At 46.1% G+C, this 19,966-nt stretch overlaps 1 protein-coding gene across 1 annotated transcript in view; it reads left to right on the forward strand.

The window, feature by feature from the left end:
* The window catches only part of LOC146772749 (rho guanine nucleotide exchange factor 11-like), a 276,718-nt gene that overhangs the window by 34,022 nt on the left and 222,730 nt on the right, over positions 1-19,966 (forward strand). Inside the window, 1 exon segment of the mRNA XM_085637027.1 lies at positions 1,516-1,673. Coding sequence (XP_085493153.1) covers positions 1,516-1,673 — 158 coding nt within the window.

Below are 19,966 nucleotides of genomic sequence, written 5' to 3' on the forward strand. Positions count from 1 at the left end.
TCCGTACATACACGGGTGGGGGTACGCTCCGAACATACGCGGGTCTGGGTACGCTCCATGCATACACGGTGGGGGTACGCTCCGAACATACGCGGGTCTGGGTACACTCCATGCATACACGGGTGGGGGTACGGTCCGTACATACACTGTTGGGGTGGGGGTACGCTCCATACATACACTGTTGGGGTGGGGGTACGCTCCATACGTACGCGGGTGTGGGTAGGGTCCGTACATTCACGGGTGGGGGTACGCTCCGAACATACGCGGGTCTGGGTACGCTCCATGCATACACGGGTGGGGGTACGGTCCGTACATACACTGTTGGGGTGGGGGTACGCTCCATACATACACTGTTGGGGTGGGGGTACGCTCCATACGTACGCGGGTGTAGGTAGGGTCCGTACATACACGGGTGGGGGTACGCTCCGAACATACGCGGGTCTGGGTACGCTCCATGCATACACGGGTGGGGGTACGGTCCGTACATGCACTGTTGGGGTGTTGGTACGCGCCGTACATACACTGGTGGGGGTGCGGCCCGTACCCGGGCCTTTGGAACATGGGTACGGGCCGTACCGCCATTGTTGGGATGACGTAGGGGTGGGCATGGTACGACTCGTACCCACGCTCTTAAGGCGTGGGTACGGTACGTACCGGACTTGTTGTGCTGCCGGTTCGCGTGTACATCCACTTCCGTTGCTGGACACGCCCCCACCCCCTCGCAGTGACCAGGCCCTGAAGGTCAGGTATGTCCAGGGCATGTAAGATTTGTGACTTGGGTGGGGGTTTTGTGTCCTGCCCCTGCCCCCCCCCCCCTTTGCCCCTGGGTGTTGTTCTGACCTTCTGCGGCGTCTGCATCGGTTCCTGTAGAGCAGGTGGACTGCTATGAGGGCTGGCATGACACGTTGGTTCGGGTCCATGGCTGTCCGTCGCGTACAAGTGCTCCTTGCGCGCGTCGTCCTGATTTCCCGGCAGTTTTTGGCAGTCGGAGAATTTTATCCGTGCGGGGTGACGTCGGTGCGGATCGTACATCCTGGTTCGTGAAACGCAGCCTGAATGCGTCCCGACGTCATGTCGGCGCGTTCCCCGGATCACATTTGTATGTATATTTTCATCGGTCGGTGTTTTGTACGAATCGTACGGATATGGAGTGTCCGTGCGATTCGTACGTCCATGTTTGTAATGTTTTTTTCCTGGGTACGAGTCAGACGGAAAAAACGCTCCGTCCGACGGTTCGTACCCGGTTTCTCCAGGATCGGAATCGGCACCATACTATATTGGGCTGTTCAAGGTTGAGCAGGTTTTGGGCCAAAGTTGTAGTTCTGTGTTTTTTTCCAGAGAACAATGCACAATATACGATGGACAATTGGATGATAGACTAGAAAGTACAAACTAATCTGGTTTTTCATCATGGCATCAGTCTTCAATTGTGGACATGCAGTTAGTATAATGTGTTTGTAAATAGTGTAACCTTGATTTTAAAAATAATTTCTCATGTATTTATAACTCTTTCAGAAGCATCGAAACCCCTAATTTATGGTTTGCTGGTGCTGATTCCCTTCGTCCTGATCTGAGGCCAGTGCCAGAGTTACAGAACTGGCAGGACACCATTGGACGCCATGTTGCACCCGATCTACCACAGAAGGAAACGGCTAGGCAGGACGCCATACATGGTGAGCAGTCCAATTCATTGTCTGATTTCTGATTCAGGCTTTTTTGGTGCATGTTACAAAGCATTGTTTGAATTTTATTTGTTTTCCAATGAGCAGCTACAGATGCAAAATAACTATACTATTAAAGATGAGGGAGCAATGTACAAAAATTGCTTTTCCCAAATTGGGATTCTTACTGAAAGTCTGAAACGCAATTCGGAAAATGCAATCCCTAATCCCTAGTGGGTCACAAATTGACCTTCCTCATTAATATTAATAGGTAATTCGCAGTATGCGACCCATTAGGAATGATAGCCATCACATGGATGGTGGCCTGCTGGGGTCAGCACACCACCATGTCTGTGATTGCTTTTTAATAAAGCAATCTTGTTTTCTCTAAGTGAAGCCCGTTTACTTTCAAGGAAAATAAAAAATGAAACTTTTAAGTTTTGTGGGACCACTGCCTACTCCTAAAATATATTTTTGTTTACATTCTCAAAAGGGATGTGGATCTTTTGTGTCCCCTTCCCATTTGCAAATGGTTACCACTGCATTTTAGTAGTGGGTAAAAATGCATGTTTTGCAACCTGTTGTTCGGCTGCAAAACATTAACACTACTGCAAATTGATAGTTGAAAGGGACCCCTAAACACACTCCTTCCAACTACCAAATCACTGAATCAAATTTCGATTTGGTAGTTACTGAATTGCAATTTGGCATTTGTACTTTAAAACATGTTTTTGCTGTTGCAAACAAGCTGATTTGTGATTCAGCCTGTCTATCACCTCAAAACATATTTGACATATGGCCCTAAGCCAGCATTTGCATTACATTGCCTCAGATGCACGGGAGCCCATTTATTTTGGTCACTGGTAGAGTGAGATTTATCCTAAAGCAAATACCCTTTCTCTCAGGACATACTATGCCGTACTGGAGAGATCCGCCTCAGCAATGAGTCTGACTGGTTTCCAGCCTCAACCGTACTAGTAGGCAATTGTTCTTTAAATGAGAATTATAAAAAGCTTGGTGTAGCAGCAAGGATTCTATTAGAAAATAAATAGTCTAACGTCTTGAAAATATTGATTCGGGCGTGCACGGTATCGGGGAAACAAAGCTTCCAAAAATTGTTCTGAACATTTTTTCCCGTAATGGAAAAGACATGAACACTCACTCCACTCTATACAAAAATAAATCTGGAAGAGAGAAAGGGAAATGTGGAAGCTGAAGTAAATGGCTATCTTGATGAGTTACATTGGGTCTTACATCATATGTGTCACCTTCTGTCAGTTCAAGCTGTTGAGTTCATAGCATGTTGCATTTTGAGACTCACTATTTTAGGTATGGGCTCAAAAAAACTCAGTAGGCATCCTACCATTGGCTAATAAGAAAATACTGTGCTTTTACGTGGGACTGTAGCTTGGTCAGTAAGATTGGGGGAAGGGGTGAGCGTCAGATTTTCTCAAAACGAGGCTGGCATATAATGTTTAAATACATCATACGAAAACCAGGGTGCATGAGAGGGTACTAAGGGGCAGTGGAAAGGGAGAGGAATGAGGATCGATAGGAGCACTAAGGGGGAAAACACAATATTTTGTAAAATAATCAATGTTTTTGAGGACGTTGGAAACAGAGAGTGAGAGAGTGTGTGCGTTTTTGTCTGCACGTATGGAAAAATTCCTGCTGAAATCCGACTGACACCTCACAATACCCGACTGAAAGCACCTGTCCCCAACTATTTATCAGAAGATACATTTATCACTGGGTTGTAATGCCTCAACCCCCCCCCCCCCCAAGCTACACCCCTGCTTTTATACTTTAACGGCTCTAAGTGGTGCGTAAAGTGATTTGTCAGTCACTGTGTCCTTTTGAAGTTAATGTATTGCTTATGACCTGAGAGCCAGTTGACTCTAACCAGGGTCTGACCTCTTCCGCGTGTTAGTTTTTCATGTGCTGAGAAGAACCAAAATCACTCCATGGATCTAACCAGAGAAATTCCATGCTCATAGTTGGCCTTCGTCTCTTCATCCTTGTTAGTTAGAGATTACCCTGTGTGACCTGTTACCTGCGAATAATTATAATTAGTTTTTATTACAAGGTTGATTCTCCCTAAGCTGCCTTTGAATTAGTGGTAGTTCCAGGGAGCATTCAGTTACACATGCTTAGTGGCCCATGTCAAGTACTAAACCCTTAGAACCTTCTGGCATAGGAGAAAACTGCATTCATCACGAGGGGATGCTAGAGCCATCACTTTTAAAAGAAAAAGAAACTAAAGCAGTTTGTGGCACTCTTAAAATCAGAGACTGAAGGAAAGCGCCGGGCGTAACATGGGTCAACTCTGCGGCACTTCAGTCACCTGAAAGGATCATCTCTAAAAAGTGAACAGGCTCAGAGCAGAGTTTCACTTATATCATTAGGGATGGCAGACTGTCAACATTGGAGAATAGTTGGTCACAGAGTCAGTAGCATGTTAGAATGTCTTCTGGAATTTCTTTTTACATTGCTGCCACATTCTGATAACTCTTTTGACAGCACTTCTTTTGTTGCCAAAACACTCTTTTGTTTGTTCCCAGAAGGCATCGCGACTTTTTAAGATTCATTCCTATCAAGACAGGTGCTATTTTTCAGCATTTTTGTTGAATACTGGGATCAGCACCTCTGGCTGACTTCTCTGGGCTCACTGTCCTCAACCAGTAAATACTGTAAAACATCTGGAATTTATTGATACTAATCTTCCTGTGGAGCTGTGGGTTGCACAGTTGTCTAGCACAGTGTTTCTCAAACTGTGGGACAGAGACTCGCAAGACAATTCACGAAAGTCTAGCAATCAATTAGAATACCTTTAAATTCCATATTTTCTCTTGTCACATTTGCTGTACTACAATGACAGAGGTCAAATGTCAAGCTCTGACTCCTGCCAAATTGCTGCTTATATTTTTTAACATTGAGATTGGTTTTTAGAAGCCCCTCTCACTTGCAATAAAGAAAAAGTACAGTGAATTATGTGACAATCTTGATGGGGGTACTGGGAATGTGAAAGGAAAGCCTACTGGATGTAATTTGAACTGTAACACAAGAAAATGCATATACCTGTAAATTAACTGTAAGCAGTAATTTTACTATAAAGCAAAACTTAGGTAAGAATAAAATTAGCTGTGGAAACCATCTCAAAAACATACTACACTGATGAGGCCTAAAGCAGGGCTGTGTCCTTGCCCCAACACTCGTCAATGTATATACCGTAGATTTGGGGAAGATGTATCAAAATGCAAACCTTGCAATCCGCAATATTGGCCCAAACAGAGTTCACTTATTACAGTACCTAGACAATTTGGTAATATTGGATCACACCAAAACTGGACTACAAAGGGGACTGGATGCTCTTAACATCTAGAACGAAAGCAATGAATTGGCTGTGAACCCAAACAAGACCTTGGTGATGGCTTTTGGACATAAAGCAATAAAAGCTTTACTCAGATGGAGACTGGGCGCCTAGATTATTGCCACCAGAAGAACGTATACCTACCTTGGGGCTTGGCTCAGTGATACTGGGAAGGCAACTTCACACCAACAAAGAATGAAGTCCAAGGCTCAATCAACAATCAATGCTTTATGCAAACTTCAGGGAAAGCTGTGCAGTCCAACAACGCTGCCAATCAGGAGTGTGATACAATTCAAAATACCGGCGATAGCAGGCTATGCGCAACAAGTGTTCCCTGATCTAATGGGGAGTTTGCTTGAAAACTCCCAGTGTCAGGTGTGCAAACATATCTTTAACTTACCTATATATGCCGCAACAGTCTGATCCGCCTGGAGTCAGGCCTTGTCAAGCAAAACTATGAATGTTTGGGAACACAGGCGAAACATTACCAAGTCATTAAAGCACCCAAAGGATGCTTAAAAAGTGTGCTTAGACCGATATACGAAGGAACGGCAAATCTGCGGAACAGCTACATGCAAAAAGCTGTGGGGGTACTTGGCTTTGCAATGGAAAACTGTTTTTTGGAAGGGATAAGCTATGATGCATTTAAGAATGCTATGAACAAACAAACTCGTCAATTATCACGGCAAGCAGACAAACTTAACTATCTAGCTAAGGGAGCGCAACAAGGTTTAATTTCACCATAATAGGAAAATAGAACACAGCCATGTCTGAACCAAGCACTGGAAGGAAGTTCCTAAAAGACATCCAATGGGCCAGGCTGGTGCCCTTGCGAACAAGAGCGCTAAATCCTGGTTGGAACGCTTTCGCACATATAACCAAATGCAGATTTTGTAAGTATCGAGAGGAGTCCCTGCTCCACCTGGTTTGCTGGTGCCCAGGTCTGCTATACTATGTCGTAAAACCCATGCTTCCGTCAAAAGGGTCCCAGACCAGCACAGAAGCAGTATCAGTATCGTTCTCCAGCACCTCAAACTAGGCACATTTGGGAAATACATGGCAGAGGTGCGTGCCCGGTTGTCCAAACAAGAAGGGCATGATGACTTGACTGTGGCCTGTACAAACAAACCGTAAGCAACTAATCCAAACGTTTGAGTGACCTAGGAGGCGAAGATGTCCTCAGGCAGCTATAATACACACCTTAGCATGCTATTACAAGCACACTAGCACTTTAATGCCTAGGGCTTTTGGCTAGGACACAACTGGAATATTGAACAAAAGGAACAGCTGCTGTTAGTATGTGTTACTGTTTGTTTTATGACTAGGAGCTGCATACACCTTTTAACTGCTGGTTGTCAAGTGGTGTTTTTTTGGGCATATATATTTTACTGTTTTTCTTAAATATTAGGCAATGTGCACAATTTTAAATGGGAATATATACGATTGCACTATTGTTGGAATATTGCAAATGATTTTAGGCAATCGCGCAATAAAAACTTTCATTCATTCATTCATATGTGCTAATCTGGCCAGAATACAGCAATGAACTTGAGTTTCTCTTGCACACTGAGGTGTATTCGAGAGCACACACACCTGCCAACCTAAAAATGTTATTAAAGTCAAATTCAACTTCAATTAAATCTATAGGAAGGAGAGCAAATAACTTGTCACCCATCTTCACCAATGCCACTATGAACAGGATGAAAAGGCAGGTAGGTTACTGCGTGAACTCTCATATTCCGCATCTGGCCAACAGGCTAGTTGCATCTAACCAGTAAGCATACGACATTGTCCTGTTAAGTAAAACAGCAATTCAGCATTAAAGATCATTAACAGCCCTAGCTTGTTATACTGGAAAATATGGCCTGGAAATAAACAATAAGAAAACAAAAGTTGTGATCTCTGTGGAAACTATAAATCAAAGAGAAATAAAAATATTCATATGAGATGCAACTTTATCCTTCACATGAAATCTATAAATGCTTTTCTGTCCTTAAGTAAGAGACTGAAGGCTTCCTCCCTACAGCCAATCCTAATTGTCATCAGCAGCAACCTCTCACCAACACTGTGTAATAGGTCTGAATTACTGAGAGGGAGAGACGCAAAGAATCTGAACATTTTACACTCAAAAACATGTAGGCGTCTTTTTTACCTCCGGCCGAGCACATCTCAGGTACAGATTTGCTAGAGTTTGGGCTAGTGAAGTAAGTCCTTGTTTATCAAGGAATCTTTATCAAAACTAGGCAAAAAAGAGTTAATCACGACAAAAATCCTTGGGGCACTTTGGAGCAAAAGACTCATTCATGCAAGACAAAGATCAATTATTAAAAAGAGTTATGCCTGGATGACAATAAACTCTTATAACGATCCAATTTAACAGCAATATTTTGAAATTATTTTTTCCGACATACATCAAATAAAAATGACTTTCGCTAAGACAGGGAGACTTTTCAAAGACAGATTTGACATGTTATTGGAATCAAACCTGCAGCACCACAAAGTGTCACCTTTGGATGTAAAGATGAAACAGTTCTACACATTCTGTGCCTATGCCCCTCATTGGTGCCTGTTGGTAGCGGCTCCTCCATTAGGGCGGAGGAGCATCGCCGCACTGCTTTCACGCAGTGCGAGAAGCAGAAAAATAAAATGGTTCTGCTTCTCGCACTGCCAGAAAGCAGAAGGTTATGCTTGTTTGGGGGCAGGTGGGTGGGCGGGTTGGGAAGGAATGGCTTACCCAATGTTGCGGGCCCTGACTGTTTGGTTGGCCCTCTGGGGCCCACTAAACCAGTCATGCACACTCTCCCTTTTCTCCATGTAGGCTGCATGCAGCCTACATGGAGAAATGGCCTCCCCATAAGTGCCTGGCTGGGCGCCGTCCCTACCAATCACAACGCTGCCATTGCAGGGTTGGGATTGGCTGAGGGGAGGGAGGCTTCCTGGTTCCTGTTCAGCAGGAGAGCAGGAAAACGGGACCCAGCCCGGAGCCGCGGCGTTGCGGCACCCGGGAAGGTAAGTTTATTTTTTGCAAATATTATTTAATCACCCCCACCCACGCGTGAACCCCTGCACCAACCCCCATCCACCCCCCATGCCGGCTGTGACTGGTTGAAAGGTAATTGCTCAGACGTGCATTCAACTACCTGTGCATTGTACAAGCTGTAATTCAATTTTCAAATGGCACATACAGCTGAACAGTGAAGCTGGCAAATATATAGATTGGTCTACATAGGCCTCAACTACCCAAAATAATTAAGTAGCCCCTGCAGAAACATCACTGCCGCTTTTCACATATTTACCTAAAGAAGCTTTATTCTCTTTTAGCAAACACCTTCGCTGATCACTCAAAGAATCAGAATTTACAACTGCAAATTTTTACAAATCTAGCAATTATTTAATCTGTTTTCATTCATATTTATTTATTTTTTGTCAGTGTTTTGTCACTTTATTTTTTTATAGCATGTATTTATTTTTAGAACTGTTTTTGTTAGCTGACCAAGCAAACATGCTTTCTTATACATGCCTTCGTTTTAGAACAGGAGAGTGGAAGATTTTGTAGAAAAAAATAAATTTGGGGGAATGGATTTTTCATATTGATTTAAATTGAAGCCGAGGCAGTTTCAGGCGGGAGACACCGAAAATAAAGCGATGTTTGTCTTCAAAGAGCGTGAGTCTCCCTCCTGAGTCGGGTCTATTGGCATGTGTGCTTTCTGCAGACAGCAGGCCTTTTCCATCGAGGCTCCCATGAACTGAAACCACAAAAGGCATCTCATACTTCACCCCATGGCAAAGGAATACAATGTTTCTTCTGCTTCGAAAGAATGTGGCAGCTCACTGATTTGGTTTCTGGTGCCTGAGCCTTTGTGCCATCATTTTCTGGACCTGATGTCCTTTGAGGACATCTGTGTTGGATACTAACAGGTTCCATTTGTCCGAATTGCTGCACATTGTTTCCGGCCTTATTCAAAACTGTCCTTCCTTGCTTACCCCAAACCACGAACAACGATCATGGACGTTTACTGCCCTCAGTGGAGAACAGTTCTTCAATTATATCTACAGCTAATGCTTTGCTAAGAAGACAGAATGTCATGGTAATAGGTGTTACAGAATCTTTGCACGAGGTTGCTGCATAATGGCAACATTCACACCTCTTTAGGCTGAAACTGCAACATTGTATCGGCATAGCAGAGCTGGAAGCCGGCATAAGGATGCAGTGTGACTGGGACAATTTAATCTAGAATCTTCAAAATGTGGGCCAGCATAATGCTGTGTAGACACCTCTTGTGCTCTGTGATCCTCTGAATGCCTATGCGCATACAGACCTCTTGTGCTCTGTGATCCTCTGAATGCTTATGCGCATACAGACCTCTTGTGCTCTGTGATCCTCTGAATGCCTTTGCGCATACAGACCTCTTGTGCTCTGTGATCCTCTGAATGCCTATGCGCATACAGACCTCTTGTGCTCTGTGATCCTCTGAATGCTTACGCGCATACAGACCTCTTGTGCTCTGTGATCCTCTGCATGCCTATGCGCATACAGACCTCTTGTGCTCTGTGATCCTCTGAATGCCTATGCGCATACAGACCTCTTGTGCTCTGTGATCCTCTGAATGCCTATGCGCATACAGACCTCTTGTGCTCTGTGATCCTCTGAATGCATATGCGCATACAGACCGCTTGTGCTCTGTGATCCTCTGAATGCCTATGCGCATACAGACGAATGAGCTCTGAAGGTACAGAGATCAATAATGGTCACCTTGCATTTACATCTTGTTGAGGCAATAAACAGTGACGCCAGTGCTTAATTAGTAAAATAAATAAATAAATAAGCTCCAGGGCTCTCGTCAAGAGGCCACTGCAGCTTGCACCACACATTGCCCCTGCCAACGCTGCCAATGGCAGTACCAACACATCTACTAACCATCGCACTCCTACAAGTGTGACAATTCAGACTATTTCAGGCCCCAAAAGCTGTAAGAATGGCTTGGGCGGCACGTAATAGTCATTTTTATTGTATTCTGAAATAATAATTAACTGTTGTTGTGATAATGTCTAAACTAGCCTCACCCCGCCACCTTGTGGTAGACTGCCAAGCTCCTGTGTTGACAATTAAGTGCTGACTAGAAGGAAGGGTCCCTACTTGGACAAAGGTGCATACCTCTGTCAATTTGAGACCCCCATTTATAGCAGTCGGTCAATACAAGTTATCAACTTTCCCACTATACACATGTCGCTTGGGATGTGGCAAGTAAAGATTTCAGGGCCCATTTGACTCAAATCATTCTGGGTGGACAGAATGCAGCCAAATATTTAATTCGGCCTGGCCAGGATACTACCAGCTGTTTTGTGCCGGCAGTCAGCACTTAGAGTGATGCTTTGTTGCCGCACGCAAATGCGATCTGCATACTTTTCTGGAGATGTGCAGGCATCCTTCATGGATATGGCTTTTAATGAATCCATTCTTTTTGGCAAAAATACTTATTCCACCCTGAAGATTTTCAAGTAAAGCCAAGTGACAGCACTCACTTTAGGCCTTTTGACACCTACACTAATCAGTTTTGATCATTCTGGAACTATTTTATGGGTTGGCATACAGACTGCGTCAGGTCCCCCACCCCTGCTCCAGTCCCCTTAGCCCTATCGTGGCCATGGACTTGGGGGAGGTGGTCATGTGCCGGTCACCAAAGGCACTGGCTTTCCTTGCCCATCTCCCCTGTGCATCATCAATCTTCAAGCCTCTTTGGTTAGCCCTTCGAGGCACACAACCACCTTGTGGCAAGCAGGATTTGAAATTTTCTCCCAGTCCATTACATCCGACTGATGGGTACACCAGCATACTCCAGTTTGCCCAGCAGAGCTTTATTCTCCCATTTCTTTGCTTTCCACCACAGCTTCTGCCCGTCTTAGTGCTGCTCTCAGAGGAGCACCTCTACATTTAATTGATAGAGTGAGCTCCGCTGTCCCAAGATGTGATTGAGAGGGTGACAGCCTAAAAAATAAGGACGGTTGTTACTCCCACTTTCTCCTTGTGCCGAAGAAGGATGAGGTCTACATCCTATTTTGGATCTTTGCCATCTGAATGCCGTCCTTCGGATAGGCCAATTCAAAATGCTCACACTGGATCAAGTTCTGTCATCCCTAGATCTCGGCAGCTGAATAGTAGCCCTGGGCCTACAGGATACCTACTTTCATGTGACCTGTAGTACAAGGTGGCCAGGAGCATTCTCAGCTGGCAGTGCTCCCCTTTGGCCTTACCAGCGCCCCCTGGTGTTCACAAAGTGACTGTGGTGGTCACTGCTTATCTTCAGAGATTGGGGATACCAATTTTCCTCTAACTAGACGACTCGCTGGTGAAAGGGGGCTAACCTCAGTCAGCAGTAAACCACCTCTGACTGCAATCCTGCTGACATTGTTGGGATTCTCAATCAATGAGCGGAAGTCACACTGGACTTCTGCACAGAAACTTCCTTTTAAAGAAGCTATTCTGGACACAGTGTAGTTCAGGGCCTTCCCTCTGTTGCAACAAGTCTAGGACATTCAAGCTATGATCCCGATGTTTCAGCCTCAATCCTGAATCTCAGTTAGTGCAGCACCTGCTTGTCCACTTTGCCAGGTGCATATGCTGGCTGTACAGTGAATTCTGAAGCCTCGGTCGGTTCAGCAGCAAGGGAACCTTGACAGTGGGATCTGAAGTCTCTTGGGTCCAGCTCCAAGGGAACCTGGCAGATATCATCCAGGTTTCTGAGCTGATTGCAAAAGATCTTCAGTGGCGGCTATCCGACCACAGCCTGACCAGTGGCAGACCCCTTTCCCTTTTGCCCCAAGAGCTGACTGTGGTGACGGATGCATTACTGCTGGCTAGGGGAGGCCATCTGGGAGAGGTGGAGATCAGAGGACTCTGGTCTCTTGTGGAAATAGAGCTCCACATAAGGCGCTAAATGCTTTTCATCAGGGCAAGGCTGGTGCAGGTTCTCATGGACAACACCGCCGCCATGTAGTACTTCAACAAGAAGGACAGAGTGGGGTCCTTGGTCCTCTGCTAAGAGGCTCTGCATGTCCGAAGTTGGCTGGAGCATCAGGGTATTTCTCAGATCATGAACCTCCTAGCAGGTTGACCAGTATATCCGTGGATGCTGGTGGATCCCAAATGGCAGTTGTGCTCTGTGGTGGAAAAGGACATCCGGCAGTGTGGAGAACTGTGGCTGATCTTTTCGCCACTGTTGAAAATGCTGTGTCAAAAATTCTGCTGCGCATTGGAGGTTCCCACAAATGCTGTCTCTAGGATATGCATGCAGGCTAAAATGGAGCACGGACTCCTCTACACCTATCTGCCACTGCCGTTCTTGCCTCGAGTTCTGAAGAAGCTCAGAATCAACCGCTCCCAAGTCATCCTAGTGGCGCCGCATTGCACAATAATTCTGGGCATGAGTATCTGTCCTCTGATTGGGATATACTTTGAGAGGCTCTTCTGTTGCGGCAGCAGGGAATTCTGCATCCGAACCTGCACAATCTACACTTCCTTGTGAAGAGAATGAACAGCAGGTGTTTCCTGCATTCGATTTGCCACCTGAGGCTGTGAATGTCATCCTTGCTGCAAATCTCTCTGCGAAACTGTACTTTTTCAAGCCAAATGGTTGGATGTTCTGTTGTCTGTTTTTTCTTTGGCGCAGCAAAATTCTTGCAGGTGACTCATAGATTAGTTGGCCCTTTCATACCTTTTGTGTTTTCCTGACCAATCGCCATTATTTAGGTCACCTCTTGTGATGAGTTTTATTCCCAGGCAGTTTGTAAAGCCGCACAGGTATGGGATCCCAATGAGCCCTTGCCAAATGCCCCCGTACGGTTCAGAATGAATGCAGCGAGTGAGCCTGACCATTACAAGAAGGGTTTGGGGGGGTTCTCCCCCCAAGAAAATATGGACAAAAATGGAGTATTCTAAAACACATTTTTCATTATCTATTCAATTGTATTAGCTTTTAAAGCAGTGTGAATAATGACCTAACTGTGCACCAGGATACAACAATCTTTGTTGGGCCTCTCACTGATTCCCTCCCTATCACCCTCCAACAGTGCCTAACATCTGCCCATAGCCCCTCTCTCACATTTATTTCATTTGTTTAATAGCGCCTCCTAAACTGGTGTATGATGTTGGAGCACTCTACATCACACACAAATACAGAGACAATGAGCAATACGTGTGTAAATCGGTGTGTAGGAAATGTAACAGTGCTTGGTGTAGAAAAGCACAAACCCTGGATTCAGAACATAACACAGTGGCTAGGGTTGGCTTTACTAATAAGAATGTATTTCTACTCAAACAAACCTTTTTAGCAACATTAGGATAATGAAAGACTCAAAAAATATATATAACTTTACAACCTGTACCATGTAGTTTCCGTGTAGCTCTTTGATTACACTTCATAGCTCAGATTATGATTATAATTTATGAAATGAACAGTAACAAAAACGCTTCTGTGCCAAAAGCAGTAACCCACTAAGCTATGCACATACAATACTGTTCAGTTATCTGCATGGTACACGTCCTTTGCTGCAGGCATATTAACCCTCTGCGCTAACTTAGATGAGTCAAAACTGCCACTAGACAAAACTCCTATCTCTCTCTAGTAGGTACATTAATCACCAGAGTTATCTTGACACTTTACTTGTTTCCTGAAAACTACTGGATATACAAGGAGCTCTGCAATGGGTGCTTTCAAAGCGACTGTACTGCTGCAAAAATGTCCCCCACTAACAAACCTGCCCCCCACCCTTCCAGCCTCCTGAGGAAGCGCCTGATGCCTCGTTCATCCAGTCCAGTCTTGGTACCATAGTGGGATCTCTATTTGTTCCTGATGCTCCTCTTGTGCACCATCTTCAAGCTAATGCAGAGCTACTCGATGCCTCTTCTGACTCTCAAAACTGTCTGACTCCCTGCCGTCGCTTCAGCTAATCTCGTGAGTGAGCTCCAGGCCAGGGGCGGCTGGTGACATTTCAAAGTGGTGGGGTGTAAAATCATTGTCATACTGCACCGTAGCGATCGAGCGCAGCGAGCGAGCGAGCGCGAACAACATAAGGGCAGTTCGAGGGGGTTTATCCCTGAGAAATTTTTTTAAAAAGAGTGGCCAAATGGTTCATTTTCAAGCAAATTTGAGAAAGCAGGAAGGGTAATAAAGCAATTGTGAAAGTGCAGTTATTTCATTAATAAAGAGATGTCACAACATAGGTAGCTGCTTATTCAGTATAACCACAGAGCTTCATACCAGACTTCGAGATACAATGCATTTCTGAGTACAATGTTCAAAATGTGCACCCACCCCAACCACCATGTAGAGTGACCAGACACATAGCCCTAACTCCAATCTAAAAAATATTGTAGCCGGGATGAAAGAGCAGCAAAGGAGGTTAGGGCCTCTTGTTCTTCGTCCAAAAATTGCCCACAAATTATGGTAATGGTGGTCAGGCTTTACCAGGTGCCGACAATAAAAATATAACAATTTATATTTGAAACATTAGGATAATCAAACAAAGACTGGAGGTAAAACATATTAACGCAGTCATTTTTACCTTGCAGTTTGCATGCAGCTCTTAGTTAATAGTTAATAGCTCACTGTTCTATGTTAGGATTTTAACTTACAAACTGCAAGTAACACAAGGATCTCTCTGTCAAAAGCAGTGACTCACTGACCTATTTACATCATGTGCATTTTGTGATCTGCATCAGGTACATGTTCTTTACAGCAGGCAGATTAACCTTCCAACCCACCCCCCCAAAACAGAGGATGAAACGTCTAATTCGCAGATGCTTGGAAAAAGCACAATAAAAAACTTTAATGGGCAGAATGGCATTACATTAGTGAGAGAAAAACACCCCAGCAGGAGGCACTTTCACATAGCGCTATTTATCTTATTTACACAAGAGCACAAGCAATGTCTGAGGTACTCACATGACTTCTAGATTCTTGCAATGAGCCCCGCTCTGGATGAGCTCCACCTTCTGAATGTGCTTGGGGTGGATGAAATTAGACTCCGTCTTTATGCACTGGCAGCGCAGCTCCGTTCCCATTCTTGCCAATGACATGCCTAGAAGAAAATGGCGAGATTCCATGAGTTAACATAAAACGCGATTCTGAAAGCGCACATCAGGTTGAGGTTTCTAGGCATGTACTACAAACTACAAGCCCCAGCATGCTTACTGGATGAATGAAAGTCTTTGAATGGGTGAAGCTCGCCCTCGTGATATGGAACATGCTGACAAATATGCACTTTATTGTATATCTTTAAAAAATTGTAAGACTGTCCGTAACTCTCATGGGGTGCGAGTGAAAGGCCATCTTCGGTGTTCTGCACTGATCGGCTGTGGCGAGATAGAACATAAATAATTGAGTAGTTTGTCCATGGTCTTGCAGTCATTCCCTGAACTTCTCCATACATCATTGGCGTGAGCCATGGAATACCTTCTCCCACACTCAAATTGTGTCAATGGACCTGCTCACCTGTGGTCTGGGACCCCCACATAGTTTGGTGAACCTGGTGCACATGCTCACCACTGTCGCAATCATTTTAGAATGAGACTCTGGTACCGATGGGCAGTTTAGAAGCTCTCACTGGTGGAACTTGTGAGAAGAGATTGCGCGAACCTGTGGCTGATGGGCAGAGTACCGAGCTGCAGGCCTTACCCTGGCGTGCTCTGCAAGGAGGTTGCATGGGTTGTGCCCTAGTAAAGCAGGACACTCCCCGCATTCAGAAAGTGTTCCACCCTGAAACAGTCACTTTCTGGAAATCAAATGCCCCAACGAACTGGAATGCTATACTGACATCTGACTGGTCCACTTATAAAAATGAACTTCAACGGCACTTATTAAAACCTCTCGCAATGTGTACCCATCTATTGCATCTGATCTCCTCAGACATGTACTACAAAGATACCAAAACCTTTCTGGAGACATCCTCCTGTTCGAATATTATTATTTGGTTCTTTGCTGCTGGCTTTATGTCCTGCTCTGCACCATGTGCTATGGATCATGACGCCCTATTTCATGGATTTAAGTAAATAAACATGAGGAGATGACGTTACGTGTGGCTTAAGGCCACAGAGCTAAAACGTAAGATTTTGTGTTTTTTAATCATCAAAAAAGATTACTGGTCATAGGCTGACCTTAACCCAATTTCTCGCGTACTCTGAGGAGACCACAAGACAAGGTGACTTTAGCCTCCTGTTCCACATCAAAAATACATACATGAAGTTGGCTTAAAACCGCCAGCCTGGAAGGTCCCTTCAGTGTGCACTGTACAAGAACATACAATACAATTCGCTCATGTCCTCGTGTTTTAGGATTTATGGCGTCTTATGCCACGGGTGCTGACTCCTCCATCACACGTGGATCAGTTGCAGGTAGTACTGCTACAGTTCCATTCGCGGCTTGCTGTGCTCGCGGTGGGCGGTCGCGCGGTGATGGGGGGCCGAGGGAGAATAACATTTAGAAAACTTGCCTGACTGCCTCTGCTCATGGTCCACGTTGGAGCCTCTTCAAGCAGGAACAGCACTGGAGTGGCAACCCCACAGCCTATCCTGGTGCTGCTGCAGCACCAGGATTGGCTTAGGGCACGGTTACTCTTCGCCCGCCGCCTGCCCATTAGGAGACCAAGGGGCTCCTAATGGGCATGCACAAGCCAGTGCAAACACAATTGTGCATGACTGGGCAAGGGCGAAAAATTAGCTCACCTTCCCCACTCATGCACACTTGTGCTGCTGCCTGTCCCTGGCTGGTCTAACAATGCATGTCAGTCAACATGACGCCGGACCGCCCACCCCTTTCAGACTCTGAAGGGGGTGGGCGGTCCAACGTCATGCTGACTGACTGATTGTCAGTTCTCCCTCGGCGTCTCTGAACTTAAGTATACTGAGTCAGTTTACTTAAGTTCAGAGATGCTGAGGGAGCTGTGGGCGCGGGCGGGGGTGGGGGGGGCAATGCCCCAACGCCCCAATGGACGCTCCATGCCTGCTCCAGGCTCTCTTGGTGTAGCCAACATGCCACCTTTTTTTCCAGACAAGCTAGTGTTGAGAACCAAGTTTGTGACTTCCTTTCACTCCCATTTTTAATCCTCTTCACCACTTCAGAGAGACTTTATCGACTGAACCATGAAAGAGTCTTAAGCTTTTTCATTGATCTTTTATTTAATTATTTATTTATTCATAGATATTTTACCCAGTGGCAGTCACCACAGGGTAATTATAGCTAGGTCAGCGTTTCCATGGAAAATGCTTTCTTTGTGTGTTGCTAACAACTTTGGTGCCATTTGACGAATCTCCCAAAAAGTACTCTTGTTTTTGCCTAGTTTGTGCATGGAAAGTTTGGGGTGATCCATCAAGCGAGGCCAAGAGAAAAGGGAGCTCCCAAAACGCAAAATCCCATGCATTTCCCATATACTTCTTTAGCCAGCGCTACCGCAAAAACTGCTGAAGGGAATTAGACCAAATTTCACAGGAAGCTAGGTCTTGGTTCGCAGATTATGCTTTTTGCGTATATCTATTTAGTAGTTTTAAAGATATTATGGTTTAAAAATATTTGTATATGTGGACAGTAGGTTCACAAGGGATGCTAGCGAGACTCCCTCAAACCTAGTTCTAAATAATGGAGTATTCTGACTGGCCCTGGGAGTTTTTTTTCGCATGGGCCCATTCGCTCCCACAGGAGTGGACGCTCTGATTGGCTGCCAGCTGCAAGAGAAAAATGTTGCTGGAAGACATTAAGGGACTCAAGTACTTAGGGGCTCATTATGATGACGGGCAGACATCAGTCTGCCCGCCATAGTTGCGGTGCTGGGACCGCCTGCCAGACGTGCGGCGGTCCCACCACACATATTAGGATGCTCCCGCCACACTGGGGGCGCATCCTGGGCTTTTAACATTGCAGACGGTGCTGCTGACTGCAGCACTGTACACAATGTCAAAAGTGCTTGCACTGCATTTCCCTGCACTACGTGTGCCTGCCACTTGGTGCATGGAAATGCAGGGGGGTACCATGGGTACCCCCCAGTGCACCCCCCCACACAGAGGGGGCCCGCAACTGGCCCCCGAATTCGGCCTCTGCCTGTCTTTTGCGGCGGGATGAACGCCACAAAAATGCAGGTGAAAAGGCATTCCGTAATCCCTACCGCGGTGCGCACCGCCGCAATGCTGCCCTGTGTCCTTGTTCCGCAAGGCGGGTTGAAAAGGACCACCCTGCGGAACCGTGGTGGACGGACGTTCCGTCCGCCGCAAACACATTGGGATTCCCACTGCCATCCTAATTTGGCAGTGGGAATTTCCTGTGTGATGGCAGGAAAGGGGGTAGGCCTCGATAGGCCCTTTGTGGTGGGACCAAAAGGACCCTCCTCACCCCTTACCCTGGGAAGCCCACCCCCGAGACACAGTAGATCTCCTGCCTGCACTGCTGTGGGTGGGGAAACACATGGCTGTTCCTGCTTGGCAAGACAAACATGTAAGTCTGCTCCCAGCAGGCAGGAGATTTAGAGATGCTCCCGCCAGCTGCGGGCAGGCGTGTGTTCTGTTTCCCTGCTCTCAACCCGGCCGACAGGGAAAAAAAAATGATATTGCTCCCTCCTGGAGGGAGCAAGCAGAATACAGCTGCTTTTAATTCAGCTGCTTTTAATTCAATTTAAATTTTAAATAACGTAAAATTCCAAACTATATTAAAAAATATTAACAACAATTATTTGAAAATATATAACATGGTCGAGACAAGATGGTGTCTGATTGAGACAGCTTTGTTGCTCGTCCCTTGTTTCCAAGAATGCTCTAAGGGCTCGAAGGACCTTCACCACCTTAAAAACATAGTAAATTCATGCCCCCCATGACTCACCAGCTGGAGGTGAACGACTCCGACATCCTTCATCCTCTTATGGGACTTCTGACACTGGTTTTGGCAACCGTCCAGGAGACGCGGAGAGCGCTCCAATCGGCAGCTACCGAGGGCTGGTGGAGAGGAGGGGCTGGAGATACAGGAGCGCCCGCAAGGATCGGGTGGGTCACGGCGCAGGGCTGCACCAACAGACTGGAGAAAGTGAGGATGCCTCCTAAGCAAGCCTGGGCGTAGTGGACGTTGTGGGGCTACGTGGAGCAGCGCGTAGTGTGCCCAAATCTACGCACACTTGCGCGCTCCGCGTAGCCCCACTACGCGCCTCCCGCCCGCCCTCCACAAATGCGCATGCACGGACGCCCACGCATGCGCATTTCTCACGAGAAATGCGCATGCGCGGGTGTCCGCGCATGCACATTTGCGGAAAGAAGTTGTCAACTAGGAAGAGGGAGCCCCGGAGACGCCGTGCTACAGGTAAGGCATTACTATTTAATGTTTTTATAATAGTTTTCATTATTTTAAAAGGAGGGCGGGCGGGAGGCGGGTGGCGGGCGGCCGGCAGCTCTGCTTTGCCCTGGCGTGTGCTTAGCGCTGCCTGCTATGCCTACTTCGAAAACTGCGAAGCAGGCAGCGCTACGTACACTCCGTGGGCGAAGCGGAGTACTACGCCCAGGGTTACTCCTAAGCCCAACTGGGCGACAAGCCTGAAGGCTCCCAAAACGCAGGCGAGTACAGAGCCAAATTTCAGCATCTTGGCACATCGCACTCAGGGAGCGAAGACGGTGGCCTGCACGAACTCCAACACCATGATATCAGTTAAGGGGAAACAGACCCAGGACGGCCCAAAGAAAGGTAAGATGCAGGAGGATGCAAAGCAAAATTATCTAAATGACAGTAATACGGGCACCAAGGGGCAAAAAGCTTGCCCAATAGATCCCATAGCACATTCACAACCACTACCACAGTTACAGCTTGCTCTCCAAGGGCAAGTGGGGCAGCATAGCATCACAGACGTTTTCACCACGACCCCTCAAGTTGATGGAAATGGCATGATGGCTAGCCACAAGAAAAAAACCATT

The sequence above is a fragment of the Triturus cristatus genome, chromosome 12, assembly GCF_964204655.1.
Source record: "Triturus cristatus chromosome 12, aTriCri1.1, whole genome shotgun sequence".
NCBI classification, from domain to species: domain Eukaryota; kingdom Metazoa; phylum Chordata; class Amphibia; order Caudata; family Salamandridae; genus Triturus; species Triturus cristatus.